Source organism: Micropterus salmoides, unplaced genomic scaffold (assembly GCF_014851395.1).
Source record: "Micropterus salmoides isolate LMB-PRFRI ecotype aquatic unplaced genomic scaffold, ASM1485139v1 Ms_hic_scaffold_18, whole genome shotgun sequence".
In the NCBI taxonomy this organism is placed as follows: Eukaryota; Metazoa; Chordata; class Actinopteri; order Centrarchiformes; family Centrarchidae; genus Micropterus; species Micropterus salmoides.
Genome location: NW_024040928.1, coordinates 5,506,672 through 5,528,849, shown reverse-complemented (window position 1 = coordinate 5,528,849; position 22,178 = coordinate 5,506,672). Strand labels below are relative to the sequence as shown.

General features: G+C 41.7%; 1 protein-coding gene across 1 annotated transcript in view; it reads right to left on the bottom strand.

Annotated features, from left to right (window-relative positions):
- tnfrsf21 (tumor necrosis factor receptor superfamily, member 21) overlaps positions 1–22,178 on the bottom strand; it is a 49,745-nt gene that overhangs the window by 15,077 nt on the left and 12,490 nt on the right. Inside the window, exons 2-4 of the mRNA XM_038726900.1 lie at positions 19,945–20,662; positions 15,502–16,074; positions 1,231–1,496 (exon numbers count right to left, since the gene is read on the bottom strand). Coding sequence (XP_038582828.1) covers positions 1,231–1,496; positions 15,502–16,074; positions 19,945–20,662 — 1,557 coding nt within the window. The remainder of the gene's footprint in view (positions 1–1,230; positions 1,497–15,501; positions 16,075–19,944; positions 20,663–22,178) is intronic.

Below are 22,178 nucleotides of genomic sequence, written 5' to 3'. Positions count from 1 at the left end.
TTCTCCATAATCACCATCCCTCCCTCCTCAACAACTTATTCATTATCTTCTTTTATCCACTGTTGATCCACTAAGGCAGACAGAGAACTATTGCCTCAGATGATCTGCTCGTTATTAAGCCGTGATGAAAGACCAGATTACAACAAACGGCTAAAGAGCTGAGACACTGAGCGGAGACAACTTTAAACCAAAACAAGGCTTAAACTGTGCACCGCTGACCTTGGAGAGCACAGTCAAGGGCACTAATTTGATATCAGTCACTAGGAAGTAAAAAGTGAGTAAGTAAATGGTGATGAAGGATTGTGCGTCCCAGGCTGACAGAATCACAGCTCTTTCAAGCCACATATTCCTATAGCTCTCAGTAGTAATACCTTCATGAGCATGTTTAATGAAGAAATTCTAATTATTAGAGCTAAAAATCATCACTTCCTGCCTTAACTGTACTGATTTATAAAAATTAAAAAACAGGAATTTTAAACAGCCTTAGAACCTTAGAAAACGCTGCAGAACCTGACATATTTAGTCTGCTTTTCTGCCATTAATCTTCACCAACTAACTTCAATGATTTCTTCATCTAAACCATCAACCAGTCTCTTGGACCCCATCCCTACTAAGCTCTCTTTCTCAACCCAACTGATCGAGGCAGATGGCTGGCCACCCTGAGTCTAGGTTCTGTTTGAGGTTTTCCTTGCCACTCTCGCTAAGTGCTTGTCGGCTTTCTGTAAATCATATTACAAAGAGTACGGTATAGACCTGCTCTATACTGTACTCTTGTCCCTGCCTCAGTTGATGATGTCTCTTTGGAGATTCACTCTGGCCTCAAACAGACATAAATCTGATCTAAAGTCACACCATGTCCTCCCTCACTAACTCATCCCAACAGGCATTTTCCAAACCCATGTACTAAGAAAGAGGCTGCAGTTAGTGTAATTACTGTTTAAACATCAAATCATTCTTCCAAAGTGAACTGTTGCTTTAATGTGAGGAATGCAGCTAAACCACAGGACCGTCTCCAGAGGGACACAACAGACAGCTGTCCTCACAGATTACATTTCAGTGGGAGAGAGATGCAAAGAACAGTGTGTGCTAAAGATTGTGCCAGTGATGGTGACAGAGATGATGATGGAAAAGATGTGAAGAAAGGTCAGACATATTTCCATCATTACACAACGATTCAGAAAAGGGCAAAGCTGTATGTGAATGTCTTGTCCACCGATCTGTTCACTCTACCTGTGGGTTGTCCTCCATGACACAGCGGATCTTCTCTACTACATCAATGCGGCGCTGTCTGTGCAGGGCGTTGATCAGCTTGGCCAAGTTGGCGTCACTGTCCCGGATGGTCCAGTGCTGCAGCGCGGCATACGCCCGCTCGTGATCTGACGTGTAGCCATTGGAGAAGGCGGCCACCTCCCTCTCCGTGGCGTTGGCCAGCGACTGATAAATGTCTATCCAGTGGGTGCCCACATGAGCTGCCACCAGCCTCAGGATATCCACCCCTGAGCAGAGTGAGAAAGATAAATTAGATAGCCCAAGCTTAAAGGCCACTGTTGAACCACTAATAAGCCATTTAATAAAAAAAAGGTCAGAAAATGAGACTCAGATGATTGCTGGATTTCCTCTTAATTGAAGAATGTGGGTCAGTGGCTGTAAGCTGTGCCGACTAACAGATTGCAGCAGCAAACAATTGCCTTATTTCTACCTGATGGAGCCCTCACGCTATGCTCCACACAATACACCATTGTTCTCTTTCTGTCAATTACACTGAGCCTCTATATAGTGTGGGTAAGAGAGTCTGTCTGGAATTATATAATTTCATTTCACCTTGTAACTAGTACGTCATCTAATGATCTGTGTGGTCTGTTTATTATGATGAACACAGATGTGACCTCCATCTCAAAATGAATGTGCGTTAACAACGTTATTAGAAGATGTTATAAAGGACATTCATAGTCTTGAAGTCTGTAGGCTTTCTTTTAAATGTATGATATTGACCAAGACCCTTTCAAAGTATAATCTATACATCTGTCAACTGCAGTCCTGGGGTCTCATTTATAAAACTGTGCGTAGAAACCTCACTAAAAGTGTACGTGCGCCCAAAAGCCAAAAACTGGCATACGGCAAAAAATATTCAGACGTACAAAACCGTGCGTACGCAAACTTGGAAACAAGTTCCCTTTATAAATCACAATCAACTTGAAATGTTTTCATTTGTTTTCATCATGTTCATTTGAACAAACATGTGATACTATGCACTCGTATTTGCTCGACTGACTTATGGAAAACAAGAATAAATTGTAATGCATGCAAATAGCCTATTAATGAATATGATTCCTGATTAAACTGTACAACATATTGGAGGCATTCTTCTTCAGAAACAGATATCTCCATTTGTGTTTATTATCCTAAATCTGGATCTTTTTGTGTGTGCTGTAAATGATCTAAAATTGTGGGGGGTTTGGTCATTTCAAGGATAATCAATCAATCGGCTGTTTGTTTATTCAGAAAGGATTTAACCCTATAATACTAAGACATAATATTTCAATTAATTTTATGCAATAGTAGGCCTATTCATTTCAAACCGTTTCATCCTTCTGCCAGATGAGTCGCGGTTTCCCATCTCTCATCTCTCTGTGCGTATGCATGGTTCAGTTTGGATTTTATAGATCACAGCCTTTGCTTGGGAAGTGGTGTACGCACGTTTCCAGTCCTGTTTTGTACGTACACGTAAATGAGACCCCAGAACCTGGAAGATTTAGTCATGTCCCCCACAGCGTGAGTTGTAATAACTTTGAGGATCTTGTATTTTCATTTACTGCCATTATGAGGTTATGGCTTATGACCAAATTCTTGCAAAACTATTCCCATCAGCTCCAGCGGTACATTGTGTTTAGTACTAATTAGCAAATGTTAGCATGCTAACACACTGAACTTTGATGGTAAACATTGTACCTGCTTAGCATCAGCTTGTTAGCATTGTTATTGTGAGCATGTTAGCATGCTGATGATAGCACTGCTCCGTTTTTGAACTAAATGCCTACAACCTCAGATAGCTGCTGGCAAGGCTGTAGATTTTAATAGTAGTCTTCTTTAAAGAGGTACAATTACGTAAAATGCCTGTTCAAGGAGCAACAAGTCCTCCACAGGAGAATCCTACACAGACAGGAGAACATATTAATTCACCACCTCAACTGGAAACATCGTTGGATGACCTTTGCCACCCATTTTCTTATCATGACAATAGCCACAAATCGAACTACAGTAACTTTTAAAATTGTACTGTGAATTATTTGGATGATTGAAGTCACAAGACTCTTTCAGACATATAGAGCTCTGCTAAATAGACTGTACTTACACAGCGATTTACATGTCACATTGACCCCATTCACATGCATTCACACAGTGGTGGCAGAAGCTGCCATGCAAGGTGCCAACTGCTCGTCAGAAAGAAACTAATCACACACTCACAGTCACACACCGACGGCACAGCCTTCTGGAGCAATCTGGGACTGGGATCGAACCACTGATCTTGCATGTGTGTAGTAGGCAACCTTCTCTACCTATAATCCACAGCCTCCCGTTACAATTGCCACTCATCATACTTTACCAGTTCTCCGACTAAGTCATGAGGACAGTGGCACTCAAGAAAGCAGCATCCCATTGGCCCTGAACCTCTCTGGATCAGCTGTGTAAAAACTCTTATTTTGGTATACAGACACACAGTCATTCATCTTGAAGACAAACAGTTGTTCTGGTAATAGAAGGATCAGAATCTACGCTTTTACTCTTGAATCATTTTGTTATGATAGGCTTCCTTTAAGGACAATACACATCTATAGCTATCAGTGCTTGAAGTGGGCCGGTATTCACCATTAACCAGTACCAGAACTTCTGCATTTTTCTCTGTGGTATACCGTGAATTTGTCTTGTGCACCGGCATCTCTCAGAGGCTACCAGTGATTAATAACAAACTAACCATTCACTGGATGGGGCAGTACATTAAAAAAAAGTTTGATGTGCTACAGTAAACTTTCAGATGTTGAGGTCATTGTTATGAATGGATGGCTGTCAATACTGACAAGTTAGTTCTTTGGGGTACATAAGCCAAAATGTGAATAAGGGGAGGACTGGTACTACTTTTCCACTCCAAGCACTAGGCTACTCGTTATGCTGATAAATTGACATAGAACAACTGTCAAAACTAAAATTTTGCCTTTTGAGGTTTTCTGTTTTTGTTTTGGATCACATTTCCTTTGAAAGACCAAGGCCCATATTTTTAGGAGTTTCATACTCCATGTGCACATCATCCACTATCAAAAGTGTACATGTAACGAAGAACCATTTGAAATAGATTAAGACCTAACTTCCACATAGGGCCACACGGTTTGAGATGCATTTCGGTCAGATATTATATAATAATGCATAATCTCTCAAAGAATCTCTTTACACCTTTCAGGTGTAACTATGTGAGTAAGAGGTCTGTAAAACTATTCCCTTACTTAGCCACTCTCTACTTACTTGGGCTCTGTCCTCTGGGGAAAATAGCAGCTGAAGTGACACAGAAATTACACTGACTTAGTCATCATTCTCCATGTCACATACAACACGGGACACATGACAGGACAAAAGCAGCTCCAATGATTTCAACATATATGGTCATATAGACGGTGTACCATGCTTTTGTAGTATTTATCTGATCCCTGATAAGTGAGCAATATGTGTAAACTTTTTTACTTGAGAAAGCGTTAATGTGCAAGGAAGAAATAGCAGCATGAGGGCAAGTTTACAGTTCACAAGTAAGACATTTGTGTTGCTCGTAGTCATCCAGGTGTTTGTGTTGGTTTATAATAAGGCTCTGCAGGGTTCTAACCTGGCACTATTATCCTATACAAGTCACACACACACTCCTCTTTGGCCTTAAACTTAGCCAGACACAGAGGAAATTCAGAGCTCCTGCTTCACTGTACTTTCTTTGTTTCTGACTACACGTGTGTTCACGCTATGCACACGGAACATACAGAGGTAGAACAAAGAAACATACACACTCTTTCTCAGACACAGCTAGTCCATCACTTTGTCAGCTATATTGTTTCATAGTTTTCCTTTGTCCAACGGGCCTACTCCGCCATTTTGAATCCAAGCAACCATTTCCCGCTTTCTTCTGAGGAACTACGGTAATATTGATTAAATTTATTATTTGTTATTAGCTTGATATTTCTGATAATAGCCAAAACGTTTTTACAAGTTAATGTAATGCCCCATTTTGACTCCCAACATGTTCTTTGGCATTTCAATTGTGGCAACAAAGTGAAAAATTGGTATTCTTTAGTTTTGGAGCAATTTCAGAACTTACACTGAGTTGACTGCATGTCCGACAGATTTGTTTAGAAACAAGAGTTTACTTTTTGAGTAAACTCAAAAAGACTTTGCAGACTAGCAACATGTTCTCCACGGAACAGTGCATAGAGCCACTTCTGGGAAGCTTCCGTAATGTGCTGGGCGAATCTACTAGAATCACAAGTACTATCTGGAACAGCCGTGATGAGCTCCAATGGTGCGACGCAGCTGGAACGCGACACAGCCATGCCTGGTGGGATTAAGCCTTCACTGTTACTGAAGCAACTCCATGCACTTGCACTTTGTAGTTCTTGGGTTAAGGTTTACTCACCTCCACACACCTCGACTGAAATGCCTACAGAAGAAAACATGCAGTCTGTTACAGATGCATATTTTTTCTGACCTGCAGACATTAACTGCTGAGTAATGTAACCTGTTACAGCATACGCTGACTGTGCTTTGCTTGTTGGGGTTGTATCAGATGACTTGAGCAAGTTCCCATGGAAATACAATGCATTTAAGCTAAGATGCTTGTTCAAGCTTTTGTTAGAGAATGGCTTTAAGAAATTCCTTTTCTATAATTTTTACTGTAAGCATGTCACAGTACAAGTTCAAGCATCTCAAATAGACTTCACTATGTACTTCAAACACACACAATCACCACTTGGCGTGTCAGCCATGAGTTGAGTCTGATTTTTCACTAGCAGCTCTCCCCCTCCGACATTCTGCTGTCTGTTCACACACTCTCTGCTCCGCGTCCTCACTGACTCTCTCGACAATGACTTGGCTGGAAATACCAATGCTGACTCATCTGTTTGTCAAGCAAAAATATCTCAGTTCTTTAGCGACAGAGAAGGCAATGCAGACATAAGTGTGTGCTCCTTATTTATGCATTATCCATTGCCCGCTGAGCCACGTAAGAAACATGCATGAAATGAGTACATCTCATCCAAAGGTTTGACATGAAGTATGATAGTGGTGATGTACATGAACAATTAGGTCAAGAGGCATCTCTTAGCCTAATTACCTGAATGAGCAATGGTGGGATTGTGTTTTCTCAAGGTTTTTTCTCTCCTGACTGACCTTCTATTTCTAGTCCTCTGAATGGATCATCTAGTATCTAGACTGTGTATCTACCTATGCTCATGACTGTTCATGCACCTGATGAAGGCTGTTTAATAATAAATCAGGTCCCTAAGTTCTGTTTAAAATTACCCATGTGTCAAACATCTGGGTCAGTAACACGCCTTTAGCAGCAGCTCCGTTGTGGTGAAATCATTTGACCTTAGGGTCTGCTCAAGAAGGCAAAAGACCGTAACTGACCGTTAGCAAGCACGTTAGCTTACTTTTCTCTCTTCAAAAACTTTATTGAAAGAAATGGCATGTAAGGTTTAACAAAATATCTGGCCAGCTACAGCTATTTACCAACTAGCCCTGTGTGTAGTCGCTGTGTCACCAAGCTTCCAGCACCCACTCATTAAACATGGACGTGCGGTTGTCACTTAATGGTGAGTCCATTGTTTAATGCAACAGAAGAGCAACTTGTGTGCCTGTTTACAATGCAGCCAAAGAACCCATGCACTGATAGAGACAGGCAGACTCTGCCAGTTACAAAGCCAAAAGTGGTATACAGTTTATGCCACTGAACACTGAACCAGCCCTAGTTAGTAGCTATGTCAATTGTTTTCCTCCAATATTCTTTTTGATGGCTTAATCAACATTTTAAAACAAATTTTCCATCAAATTGTGAATTTTTCTTATCCTGTAAATTCACCAAACAATATTACAGTTACACTTCCAGAGCATCAACACACAATTAATTGCAGCACTTTTGATAAGCATCAGGTTGATCCCTGCTTAATATTTAGTGTAGCAAACATGCAAAGTGCACAAATCCAGGATGATTCAGGGAGATTGGACCGGAGAGATTAAATGGACGTGAGCCAGTGGTGGTAATTCATGGCTCGACACACAAACACATACACATCGTGTACATAAATGCAACACACGGGGAAATGCGAGCACACACAAGCCGGAGGCAAGTATAAATAGACACGTGGAGCCTACACACATGCTTACAGGCATCCTGATACCTACATATATACACTTTGTGCACACTCATCCTCCTCTTCCAAACGCTCTCCATCAAATGTTTAACTTCAACCTTTACTTAAACCTTAACCTAATTCTTATTTTAATCAATCACATCCTTAACCATAACCTTATTATGAACCCTAAAACTTAACTAAATAACCCAAAACCAGAGCCCTAATCCTAAACTGATTATTTGTCCTGTAAAAAATGAAAATCCTCATCATTCATAATTACTTGACCTCATTTAGCAAAGTGTTTTCAAGCAATATGGCTTAAAAACTCAAAGGAAAAGCCAAACGTATGCTCCCACACATACATACACACAATCCCCTACTCCTGCGCAAAATGCAATCCTGGAGGGACCAAGGGGATCTCGCGTGCAGGCCAAGAGCCTGTCGAATCTCATCCGCTTCTAGCCATGACACACAGCTACAGAAGAGAAATCCCCCCTGCGCTGCATGCCTCACTGCCACTGCTAGATGACCACGTTTAAATGACCTACATAAGTCTCGTGATGATTCAGTATGTCAGCCTGCGGAGGGGTTTGCATGTAGTGGGATGGCGTGCGTATTAGAGTTTGTGCACTTGTCCCTGCAATATATGTAGACTGTAGTTCTCTACACCGTAACAAACTGAAATGTCACACAGCCGCTACTTGCTGTTAGTTGCTGGTATTTATGCAAACTGACATCTTGTGTCATATAAAGCACAACAGAGCTGCCTGGAGGGGACAAACTGTGAGATATATGCGTCACTAGAGGCTAGTGTAATGTTTGCTATGTATTACAGATCATGATGAGTTTTTGTTAACATTTGTGGGGCTGGAAAGTAATTAGCACAAAAGTCTCATGTACTACCCTATACTCATTATGTGTTACAAATGACTCTTCCTCTTTGGCAGTGCAGGTGATAATGACACTGATTGCTTTGTATTTTCAGCCCAGAAAAACTTAAGAGCTCCAGTGCATTTATTTTTCATTTACTGCTCCTTCCATTCAAGTTTAACTCGCTTCCTCCAGTGCCGCCTCGAGGATCAGTTGTGCCGTTGAACCGGCCGGATCCACATCGCTACCAAGAGTGATTTCAAATAAGAGGCTTATGTCTGGGCAGATATAGGTTTATGCCTGTGTTACTGTAACCTGAGCTGCATTGTTGTGATTTCTCTGGGAAATAACGGACCACTGCGTCCTATTTGTTTCTGTTTGTTTTCATTCCTAGCACGTAAATTTTTTTTTATTGGTACCACGCAGCTGGGCCTTTGTGTTAGTTCCTACCACTGCATGTTTAGCCAGTAACTGCACTTTATCAAGTCCAAAGTCCAATAACAAGGCTGCCGTAGCAAGTTCGCTGCCGGGTACTGTGTGATAAAGTGGTAATTATCGTGTTTTATAGAGTAATTTGGATTTAGTATATTTTTGTTTGTGTTAGTTGCCACTACATGCAGAGCCAATAACTACATTTTATCGAGACCAAAGTCTAGAACTGCAGCCACCGAATGCAATTTTGCCACCGGGTACTATGTGATAAATGATTAGAAATCATCCTCTGAGTATGAATGTCTGTACACAATTTCATGGCAATCTGTCCAATAGCCACTAGCCCGACTAAAAATGCCAAACATTTTCTGGTTTCAGCTGACAAACAAATCAGAGGAAACATGACAGATTCAGTTCTTTATATAGGCCAAAGGGCTCCACTATGTTCAGCGTGTGAATTTTTTTCTTTTCTTTCCAGAACTTTAAGGATGCTGCAAAGCTATGGTTAGACTGTGCATCCTTTGTGTGTGTGTTTCGTGTGTGTATTGTTTGTGGATGTTCAGATGTGCAAATCTTCAAAGCTCTTTAAGTTTATGATTCTGCAATTTTTTGCGCAGTCTCAAAAATTGGCCTATTGGAATGTCCCTGATGAGCTCTTTTGTGTGATTACTCTCAGCTTTTAGAAGCGTTTCTGCTTAAGGGTTTACGATAAATTGGAGTCTCAATTGTACTGTTCCCTTTTCCCTTGTAGTGTTAAGTCTAGAAAGTATAGTTTCATGCTGTTTCTTTTCCATAATAAAAGAAAGATAGAAGTTATTTTTCTGTATTTCAAGATTCCTCTATTTCCTCTCAATATCACCACAATATCCTCAATGTATCTTTTCCACAAAGCAATTTTGGACAAAAACGTGTTTTGGAGTCAGTTATGAATGAATTTCCTTGCCTTTGGTTGCACTGGGAATCCCCTGGTGTTCATGGTGGCAGCGGACTAAGCCAGGCAGCTCACGCGTCCTTCCTAGCCGTGTCCTCCAGCTCTTCCTTGGGGATCCAGAGGCCTATCCAGATGGGACATGTAATGCCTCCAATGTGTTCTGGGTCTACCCTGGCTTCTCTTAAAAAATCTTCTTTGCCCAGAAAACCTCTAAAAGGCTTCAAGGAGGACTAATCAGATGCCAGAACCACTTCAAGTGGGTTCTTTAGATGCAAAAGGACCACCAATTGCCCCTTCCAGATGTTTGAGCTCCACACCCTATCTAAAGTTCTCTGTGGCCTAGCCATTCTTAACTCATTTCCGCTGTTTGTATCAACATCACATTTGTCTGGTCATGACCATATGCTCTTGACCACAGGCGAGGGTTGGAATGTACTCCAGGTTGACTGGTCAATCGAGATCTTTGCCTTCAGGCTCAGCTCCCTCAGCACCACAGCAGTTTGGTAACAGTGTCATTAATGTTTATGCTGCATTAATCCACCTGTCAATCTTTTGTCAATAACTGAACTCAGAATTCTGATGCCCACACTGATGATTCTGCAGGAAAAACAACGTAACCGTTCAGTAAGAAAAATATGGTTATATGTTAACCTTTGGTAAAGGTTTTAAACAAATTGAGCAGAATGAAACAATTCAACATTCAGAATGCTGTGTCATTGTCATTCTAGTCAGTTCTGCAAAACTGCTGAACTGATCCAAAATCCTGAACTGAAGGCATCTAATTTCCCAACTCTGGCTGGCATTTTATTTTTATTTTTGGCTTGTGGGTACTATAGCATATGCCCAACACGTCATATAAATGGGAAAACAGAGATGAAACACTAATTATTGATTACCATATTGGAACCCTTTAGCATTGCAACATAATCACAGCCAGAATGACTGAGAGAAGCAGACACACACAGGCAGGAGAGAAGCCCCATCTCTGCAGACCATCACACCAGGCATGATCCTTTTACCTTCACTGTTGCAGAAGAAGCGACAGCTGCTAATCCAGGAAGACATAAAAACATGATTCATGTATGTACAGCATGTATATAAAGATCTACCTGTAATGCTGACTCCTATTTGTTTTGAGCATGTGGCCAGGAATTACACACTGTACCATTAAACACACAAATAAGAAACTTTAAATTAAAGAAAAAACATATGGCTCCAACAAGTGGTCTCACCTCAGCACCCTGTTATTAGTAATATTATGTGAAGCACGGTGCTGTGTGCATCAGCACCATGCTGTTAATCACATCACATAGTCATTCATTCAAACTTAGGAACACACAACATTAAATTGGTGAAATGTGTGTGTGGCTTTGTGGAAGCACAACAAGCGCTGCATACCTCCAACCAGGCAACAACCCCCTTCAAATCTCCACAATCAAACCCAGGCTGAACTGAGAGCAGGCTACCTCGGCCCACCCTGGTACTGCACAGAGCAGTATATTCTAACACGTGGCTCCCCGCCGGGTTTGGATGTGGGACTTGGCATTATTAACAGTGTGGATGTTTAACGAGGGAGGATGGTGGGCAGGTAGAATGTTGTTTTTCTTCATGTTTTCCTCCACAATCTGCATCCTACTTTGGAAATATATGTTGTAAATAATATTGGTGGTGACCACACCAGGCGCAACCTGCCTCTATCGGATGTTCTCTTGAAGAACCATAAAGGTGTTTTTCCATGTTTATGGCGATCAACTACAAACTGCATGCACTCTACATAACTGCTGAACATTTTCCAAAGTTTACCCTGAAGTGTTTTGCTACCTTCAAGGCTGCCAGTGTTTTTTATTCATTTCACTTAGGAGTGAAAATCAATGTTGTGATTGGAGACATTTTAAAACTTTAAATAAAATATGAGATAAAAGATCTCATCAAGATAGAAGATGAGATAGGATTTCATTTCATTTCAAAGGTAATCCTAGAGCAACATAAAGTGGTATCATTGACATGTCATTAGACACCTTTATCACAGTCTGGCCACACCATGCACAACGAAGAAGAAAAAGACTGTAGATTACTTTACAACATGAACCCTGTATTTCTACTGTTAACTTGTGATTGTCACAGCGGGAAAAAAAAATAGCTGCTTCCATGATAACATCCAAAACACTGTGCAGTGTTTTGGCAATTGATAAGCCTAACCTCATGGATCTGTTACTCAAACTGGACTTAAACATTTAAGAACACAGTCCCACCATTGAAGCCCAGCTTAGTTTATGCAATATAGGCAGAAACATGTAAGGCCACCAGTATGGCCCATTAGGCTTCAGAAAATAAATAAAACCTGCCTTGCCTTCAGGCAAATCTGTATATATTTGTTCTGAATGGCCACACTTGAATGCGGTGAGAAAATCTTGCAGCCATAGCCTCCTCTAGGCTAATTAAGGAGATCAAGGAGGCAATACTCCTTGATCTCTCTCCAACAATTGTGTGTCTTTTGCATTTCTTTGTAGTCTTGACTCGATGAATAAATGCGGATAAAGTAGCACACTTTCAGACAGTCTGTCCCTGAAGGCATATCATACTTGGTTGTGCCAAGTGACAGAAGTAAATGAGTTGAAAACAACAAAAAGCATGTAGCCTGAGAGGGAAGTTCAAACCCCGACTACTTTCTCACATTTGCACACCTGGCCGATCACTGCGTAAAGTGGGCATGATTGTCGGATTGTTTGTTTCAGAAAGTTACCAAACTTGTCAGATTCAACCCACCCCAATTTCAACATCATAAAGGTCAAACACTGTGACAGTCTGACAAGTATTTTGTTGAAAGCACTGAATCTAGAGCAAAGTCATTAAATAAAATAAGCATATTACATGACAATATTCTTGTACCTCTACACAGCTACATAACAAACACTGTAAGCAACAAAACGACACAACTGTTTGTGCTGAGGACAAAAATGTAGGGCAAAGGTGGCTGCAACAGCAAAGGCAGCTTAATGTAGCCTACGGCTAACCTTTACCCAACATTTTTGTGATCCCCTTTTATTTAATGTCACTGCAGCACCTTTGTTTCAACAAATACGTTTTTCAGGAGCAATAACAATCTGGCCAGAGGCCCTGGAAAGCCCCATTCAGCCCTGCTGTGGAGGAGTAGCAGGTTTCACTACTTCCTGACCGTTTCTGAGCAAATGCCAAGCACTGTATGTGTGTGATCTGTGCTTTGACGTTTCCCATCTCTTGTTTCCATTATTGCCCGAGTGTTTTAACTGCTCTAGTAAAGGGGCATTACAACCTTCAAGGGGAGCCAGCCACGCACCTTGGAAGGATTAAGAAGCTGTTTTGTTTTATGTTCCAGAGTAAATAGCGGTGTAAAATGGCTATTTGGTTTGCATGTGCATACATACATCTCACACGTAAATACATACACATGGATGCATTATTACTCATCCAATTGGGAGAACACACACGCACACAACACACACACACACACACTCAAACATGAAAAGGCCAGTTTAAAAATCAGTCTTTGAACGTCTTAAAGACTTAAAAGACAGATTTTTATCTAGACTCTTTTTTACCCAAAGTGGCAGCTTGAAAAACCAAATGGTGGGAGTCTTTCATAGGAAATATGCTCTAAAACAAAGTCATTTCTGGCAAAGGCAACAGCACTAAGCAAAGGTGATCAGCCTGAGCATCATTATCTTTGTGGATTTCAGGGGAAACACTACGTGTTCATATTTCTATTGAAAATAGTTGCCAGCTGCTGGAAACAAGGCTGATGAGAGCAGTGTGAGTGAACCAAAGCCGTAAAGTTGCGAGCAGTAAAAACCAAAACACTGAGCTGAGAGATGCTAAAGTGCTCTATAGAGCTGAGAGGAACTGCAGAGTTGTGTGATCAGTTTCTGTGAGTTCATCGCAACTAGAGATACCTCATATATATATACACTTCATGGGTTGGTTAAAACCAGTCATTTATTACGTCAAAGTGCTTAAAATTAACTTGTCTCTCTCTGTCTCCATACCTGTCTTTGTCAGGCATCCTAAGTATCTAACAAAGGCTCCTAGGTGACGGTAGGGAATCCCCCATGTGTGTAGCCAACAACAGTACAAAACAACACTGTCAACCTCCACCTACCCCCCACACATACGCACCCAACTCATCTCACTCTTTCACTTAATTTCCTTATGTCTACGTATGTATGTATGTCTTTGTCACCCTGTAAGAGACCCGCTGACCCACTAATGTGCCGTGCCAACCAAACAACAACCCTGATGCAGCTGAAGCCAGATTATTCCGGTTCTCTGTGGCACTGAGGGAGCAGAGAGAGGGTGGCTCGGCTTTATCACAGCACGCATACACACACATTACAAAGTGGAGAGTCTAGTGCCTCAGGCTGGAGGTGTCCCCTGGGTTTAGACCCTGTTTAAACAGAGACAGCTTTTTTACACTGACCCAAACACTGGGATTTTAGATGGCATGCCAGCATTCTGAAAGAAAAAGTGTCAAGACATGTAACTCAACAGCGGCAGCACATAGTGTGACATATAACATACACATATTTATGCCACTCTTGCAGACGCAAGCAAAGTTGCTGTTAGAAACTGGAAAACTAAGAGCAGTAAGGTCACCTGAGTGTGTGTTGGGGATGGATTGTGACAGCAGGGTGGTACTACAACAGTGTCACGTCCTTGCTTGTGTAACCACTGCCCTCTACACCATATGCTGTGGGGCAGAATTGATTGTATCAGATACCCACTGTATAGTCATCACATCAACAGATGGTTCTACAATGTTAGAGCATAACTAACGCATGTCAGTACACCCGACCGGCACATCCAGTAGGCAACTAAAAGTATATGAACTCCCATCTCAGCTGCAGATCTAGGCCATATAGAGTTTAAAGAGGTGGTATTATGCTCATTTTCAGGTTCATAATTTTATTTAGGGGTTGTACCAGAACAGGTTTACATGGTTTCAGTTTCAAAAAACACCATATTTTTCTCATACTGCACATTGCTGCAGCTCCTCTTTTCACCCTGTGTGTTGTACGCTCCGCTCTTGAGCTACAGAGTGATGCATCTTACTTGTACAAAATCTTTGTTGGGAGTTGCACATGCGCAGTTCCCAGGTAAGGACTACTAGCCAATCAGAAGCAGAGAAGGGCAGGTCGTAAGAAACAAGGTAGTGTGATCCAGTCAATCGAGCCGAGCCAAAGGGCTAGCTTGGCAAGCTTTGCGACGCGTTTTCATTGTGACGTCACAAGTAAAGGGCTGGACTACAAACGAGCTGTTTTCAAGCAGTTCAGAGCAGAGCTTTCTGTGGAAGATGGGAACTCCCTTTGGGCTTTTTCACTTTGTAAACCTGTTACATGCACAAAAAAGATATATAACTAATAAAGGAGCCACCTCTTTAACAGTCCTGAGATTACAAAAACACCCATGGCAGATCTGTGATGAAACACCTTCTCTGAGGGCATAGTTTTGCATATTGCTAAGGACGTTACAAGACATTGATAAACATGACATACTACATAGTTGAGCTTTGAAGGAGGTTTGACAACTGACATTTTACAAACTGAAGACCCCATAATGAGGGCATGGCACTTTTTATTCAGGATTTAAATGCGCAAGTTTGTCAAAAAGATGTTGCTCTTTTAGATATAGTTTTGGTTTGCCACCTAATTGCTAATTAATGCCACAAAACTCATATAAATATTATTTTAGCAACTTCAAATAATACTTCTTGGTTATAAGAAAATCCAAAAATCCCAGTGACAGCTGGTGCAGTTTATGTGTTGCGTTCAGCTCATTCATCTCAGTGACCACGGGTCGGATCCACTGCCGCTAGAACCACTCTTGTTGAAATCAAAGATACAATGGGCTTACCCTGTCCGTTGGAGTAGTAGGTCCACTTCTCTTTGAGATGTGTTCGAGGCACAGATGGCTTCTTCTGAATTGCCTTCTCCATGATGCTGATAGGGTCCTGCACGGGGCCCTTCTTCAGCACACGAGAGCTCCGCTTCACACTGCAGACCACGATCACCACCAGCACCAGGAGGAGAAGCAGTACTATCATCCAGGGGAGGTGCTCGTTGATGTCAAAGTGATTGTGGGGGCTCGGCCTTGGGGACCCCCTGCGAGTGGGCCTGTAGTAGGTGGAGACCCCACCTCCACTACCTCCGCTCCCCTGTCCAGCTACCTTGCTGATACCTGTCCCAGCCCTGACAGCCCCTGCATCCTCCAGATCCTCCATCGCCCTCTTGTTGGGGCCAGGCACAGGCTCAGGTTTGGGTTGCCCCAGCGGGTTCTCGTGGTTCATCAGTTGTGGTGGAGTCCGTGGGGGATCGCGATTTGGTGGGGTGGGAGCGCCAGGCTGACTGAGGAGTAACACGTCTGCAAGGTGGTCTTCCACACCCGGGCTTTCCCTCAGTTGAATTGCTGCTGACTGGCTGTAGGTACCTGTGATCAGAGACCAAGGGATCGATGGAGAAGAAGATAGAGCAAGCAAGAAGAAGACAGATGAGAAAGAACAAAGTGAGCAAAGGGACAAGATAGTACAGACGTAAGAGATAAGAGACAGCGCAGTGAGAGAGGGAGAGAGAGAGAGGGAATTAAATTCACTCACTTGAGAGATTTCCATTTAACCCGGACAATGAAAACAGAAGGCACCATGAGAGGGAATCCTGACACTTTAATCCATGCGAGGAACCTGGCACACAAAAACCTCCCTCTTCTTTTTTTCACTCCGTTTTCCCTGCTGATTTCCTTCATCCTAAAGTACGCAGTGTACGCCAAACTGGATACCTAACCTAAACTGGATTTTTGAGGCCAATATTGATATTTGAGTGACATTCTAATTCTATGTGAAGACTCCAGGTCGGATTTTCTGGGAAATCCATTGCAATCTCTCGAGCCTCTTGCCTTCTGATTCTGAAACGTACACACATGCTTTGCGCTAATGTTAGTTTACCTGTCTATGTCCTGTAAATTTGTGCTTTAGTTGGCTCAAGTTAGATAACATTAGCTCGCCAGCATTACTTAACCAGCTAATGCTATCCATATTACTATCCTGTGTACCCTGGTTTAATGTCAAATTGTTGATTTTAGCCTGCAAGAAATGATGTAAAGGTAAAAAGCAAATATGGGGTGATTTTTTATAGCCTATAGTGATGCAAGGCCGGAGCAGCCAGCTACTTTAGCACGGATCTACTTCCGCCTATTTAAATTTATTGTCATTTTACCGATACTCAGGTACACAGCTTCTCTACCGTCTCAGTCGCTGTAACTAACATGCCCCGCATTATATACAATAATGCAACATAACGGCACAACAACGCAGTGGCAGACCCATTCACTACACTAATGTGACTTACTGCAGTCTAAATGTCATGAAGTGTGGCAAAAATCTCATTTATGATATTCAGTCAAGCTCACTAACCGTTTCGTTATCATCCAACACATTTAGACATGTTACGGGATTGGGTAGGGTTTCAAGCCAACCAAAATTTTGAAGATTAAAGGGAATTCTGCTGACCAAATACGTAGCTCATTTTACGATCAGTGGACAATGCAGAAGAAGAGCTTGAACGGATATGTCCTGCCTCACAGGAGCTGATGTTCATTGCCTGATCATGGCGAATGAGAAGGGGTATAAACCTGAATCAGGGAGGGAGTTCACATGAGTAGGTATCTCTCTATAGATGTGCTGTAGTGATTTGAACGTAATGCGAGTTACACATTTTGGACCATGTGCAGAGGTCTTGCTGTGCATGCCAGAAGGACATTAGATGCCGTTAGATGGCCAATGCCTGTACAAGGAGTTGAGTGGCATACTAAGGCACGTAAGGCCTGATGTTATATAGTTCAAAGTTACATGAGTAAGTTAAATAGTAGAGTGGCAGTTGGCGGACTGATAAAGTAAATAAATCCACGGAAATTGCACGTTCTCACAAAGAAATACAATTAAAAAATTTTCTGAAAGATAGTTACTTGCAGGAATAAAAAGAGGCTTCAATTGCAGGTATAAGTTGAAAAATGTGAAAGAGATTGGTCAACGATTTACAGCCACACAAATCTCTGTTATCGGTTGAAATGGGAATAGAACATGTAGGATTGACATAAACAACAGTGTTTTTCAGATGTGGGAACAAACTGTAATGGTCAGTCAATATCAGTGTGTCATTAACCTATACTGATTATGGATGAGGCTGCTGCCACCTCCCTGCCGCTCGCTCTGTGCCTGTGAACTCCTGTTAATGGGATTGGTGATGTATAATGACATTAGATCATAAGTGGGCGGCTGCTTTTTAGGACTGACGCTTGGATGTGTGTTAATCCCTCTTATCCTCTTATTAGCAGACAGGTGCACAGATGCAGGTCTAACCTCCAAATTAAGGACTGTTTTGACTAGCAGCAAGAAGTCTTTAACATAAGTCAACTTTTTAGAGAAATACAGAAGACTTTGAGTCTAGTTTCTCCACTGCCATGATTGATGTGTATTTACTGGTATTATACTGTGTCCAGTCCAGGAGTGGGGGTTCAGTATCTTGCCCAAGTACACTTCGACACACAGACTGGAGATCGCACCACCGACCTTCTGATTAGTAGGCGGCCTACTCTACCTCCTGAGCCACAGTAGCACATAATTCTCTGCTGAACATCTGTGACTTACATTTGTGATGTAACTTTGAAGCCTCTTTACATCTAGTGAATTATATAAAGTGAAATATTCCAAATACAGTTTGGCTTCATTGTTGTGTAAAGTAGTTAAAGACATTTTGGTGTACTACAACTCTTTCTGTGCTCCTTTTCCGAGGTGGTCCTTCTAACCCTCTCCACTGACACTTAAAGAGTGGTGAAAAATAACAGTCATGACATGCGTAACACCCACCCCCGCCCACCCTAGCTTTCCCTCTTTCAACACAGACAGAGTCAAATTAACTGGCTGAGAAGCCATCGATCCCTTCCCATCACAAACAGTAGTGACAGTACTGTAGGTGTGGTGATCTGTGTGGGGAGGAAGGGTACGCTGGTTACGGGTTGTTGATTCTGAGAAATGACTGAGTAACAGTAAGTGAGAGGGAGAGGGAGAGGTGACAACAGAGAACAGGAAGACAGAAAAAGGGATTTTTTTTACATTCTCTGACCTAGAGGTAATGAGGGAGGGAGCAGACAGAAATACCCATAACTCCTCCTGACCACAGATAGTAACATTCCTAAGATAGGGAACTGCCACCAGTTTGTTTCCATGCCTATGGGTGTCTTTTCTTTTAGGAATTCCCACAGTGAAAAACAAGTGTTTCATTGATGTAATGATGCTGCAACAGCATTGAATGAATTCTCATAAAGTAACAGGGAATGTAAGAATTTTTTTTATTAACTATTATATAACTACTGTTTATTAACTATTTAAATCAAAGTTTTTAGTCTTGCAAAGCAGTCATACTTATAGGTCACACAGTTGGATTTAGTTTAAAGTGCCTGCTATCAGAGAAGAGGTTGGCAAATCAGGCATGTTCTACAATGGCCTTTGGTCCTGGAACGATGTGCAGACCAAGCTCAAACTGAAGACCCATATCTCTGTAAAGGATTTTAAACATGGAATGAAGGAATTGGTCCCTGTTAGCTGCGGTTGCTTCACCTAACAAACATGGGACTAAATGTTACTGCCTTGCTTATGCACTGTATTATGTAATGCATTGTTGTTACACCTAATGATGCCATTGTGATTTGCCCTTCTAGTTTTGTTAATTGTTTAATGTTGCTATTTGACCCAGTCTTGGCTAGGTCTCACTTGTAAAAGAGATTTTAATCTCAACGTGGCTTCCTAGTAAAATAAAAGTTAAATATATTCACTCTCAGTCAGCATAGGGGGCACATTTTTATATATATTTTATGTTTTCAAACGGATGCTACTTTTTTACAAGGAAAAACTATTAATTAATGTTATTTTTGGAGTGCAGCAGGGAAGCATTTGGCCTAACTTAAACTGGAGACCAGAGATTGTCTCCTGACCCTAGCTCTGTATTAAATATCCAGACATTAAGAGGGATATTTTCTCTTCTACACTCAGAAAGAAAGTAAATAAGCCCAATTTTTATAATGTTTAACTATGTGATCACAACTAAAATGAATGACGAAAGAACATCCGTAGTTAGGCTAACTGTTATTAGGCTAATTCAGCACATTTTGGCGGCTACCCCATTTCAACAACTTCAGGAGTAATAATGCCACTATTTGAAACTAAGCTAGCTGAAAAGCCATTTGAAACAGATATATACAGTAATGAACATTAATTAACAACACAAGAAACAGAATCTCTGTTCTCACCTTTATGTACACGTAGAGTAAGGGATGATGATGGAGAGGATGACGATGTCATAGTTTCCTGAACAAGCACAGCCTGCGCAGGTCCCAGCAGGCTGGTTGTGGAGACAGGAGAAGATGAAGAGGAAGTGAGGGCTGTAGAAGGGGGTCCACAGACATTATCTGTCTCTCTAGTCCCTGATGTAAGCAGCACCAGCCCCTGAGCAGGGCAGTTCGTGTGGGTTCGGCACTTCATCGCACTCGACTCCACATCTGAGAAAGTCCCCTTGGTGCATGGCTTACAGAGCACATCCTCTGTTTCACTGCCCCGCTTTTTCACCCTGGTCCCTGGAGGGCACAGTGAGTGGGGCTTACACTCTGTGCCGCCATCCACCAACAAGAAGCTATTGGGGGGACATTTGCACACTCTGTCCTGGGTGGCGGTGCAGGGAGCTTTCTCAATAAAGCCCGCAGGACATGGAGCCCGACAACGATGGCATTGCTGGACCCCGTTCTCGCCTCGTGTGAAGGTGCCTACAGGGCAGGGGTTGCACTCCCTCACGGCTGTCGGGGAACAGTGGAAAGACACATAGGTGCCTGCGGGGCACTTGTCGCAGACCAACTGGGTGCCCGAGTCAGGGTCGGTGTGCTGATAGTGGCGGGGAGAGAGGAGGGGCTGGTCAGCTGGGCTGGTTGTGGTCAAAACCCGAGCTGAGATGTCAAGCACCACTGAATATAAGAGCTGAGGAAAGAAAAAAGTGTGGAAGTTAAAGAGAAATCAAAAAAATGGCAGTAGAATGTAAAGATATAGTAGACAAGAGCTGTATGGAACAAGTCTGAAGCCCTGATTTCATTACACTCCATGATACTTAACCCTGCATTAACTGATTTTATTGGCTACCTGGAGGCAGCAGAAACAAGTTGTGAACACAACATTTATATAATAATAATAAATAATAATAATAATAATCCTTATTTGTAGAGCACTTTTCAAAAACAAGTTACAAAGTGCTTTAACAAGTGTAAAGAATAATACAAAAAACAAGATAAGAGCATGAAAACATTAAAAAGACTAAAATACAGATTAATATAAAATTAGTAAAATACAATAAAATAAAAGGGATAAAATAAAGTCAAATAAGATCGGGAAAGGCTCTCCTATAAAAGTGTGTTTTAAGAAGGGACTTAAAAGAGTTCACTGACTCAGCCGACCTGATTTCCTCGGGCAGGCTGTTCCAGAGCCTCGGGGCCCTGACAGCAAACGCTCTGTCCCCTTTAGTTTTCAGTCGAGACTCTGGAACAGACAACAGACCTCTGCCCGAGGATCTCAAGGTACGTGCTGGTGCGTATGGGACTAAAAGGTCAGAAATATAACAAGGCGAGAGGCCATGAAGAGCTTTAAAAGTGATCAATAGAATTTTAAAGTCAATTCTAAAACATACTGGGAGCCAGTGTAATGAAGCTAAAATAGGAGTAATGTGGTCATATTTCTTTGTTCTGGTTAAAAGCCTGGCAGCTGAGTTCTGGACAGTCTGGAGTCGATCAATAGATTTTTGGGTTAAACAGGTGAAAAGGCTGTTGCAATAATCCAGGCGTGATGAGATGAAGGCGTGTAAAATGGTCTCGGTGTCCTTAAAAGTTAACATAGATCAAATTTTAGCTATATTTCTAAGTTGATAAAAACATGATTGAACAAGCTTTGTGGTATATCATCAACTTTAAAGTTCATATGGCAAACTATGGCTAAAACACTTCCAGCAGTTAGAGAAATAAAGCTAGTCGCTTATTGCGTCTGTCTGCCGATTAGCAAAGGTCTGCCATTTAGATCACTACAAGAGTGGTGAGAGTGAATTTAAACAACAGAAACAGTAAATTTCTAAATGGTTTTTCTGAATGCTTCTCCCTTTTGGGAAGCAAAAATGCTCAGAGCATGTTAATATACCTAAAGGACAAAATATGACCAAAGTTACTATGGTTCACTCATCAAATATCAAGACAAGGCGAGAAATGGCCATCAGCTATCCTGTGTAAAACATTAATAGGTTGGCAACATTGGGGTGCTAAAGCAAGGTTCATGCAATTGCCATTATGGTCATAACCCACCACACCATAATCCACAATTGGAAATTGGAATTTTAGTTTAATTAGTTTAGTTTTAAGGATGGTGCTAGAAGAACAATCAAGAGAACACCGAAATCAGTAGGAATCCTCATCAGAGACTACAGACATTCAACATATTTAATAGCAAGCTCACCAAA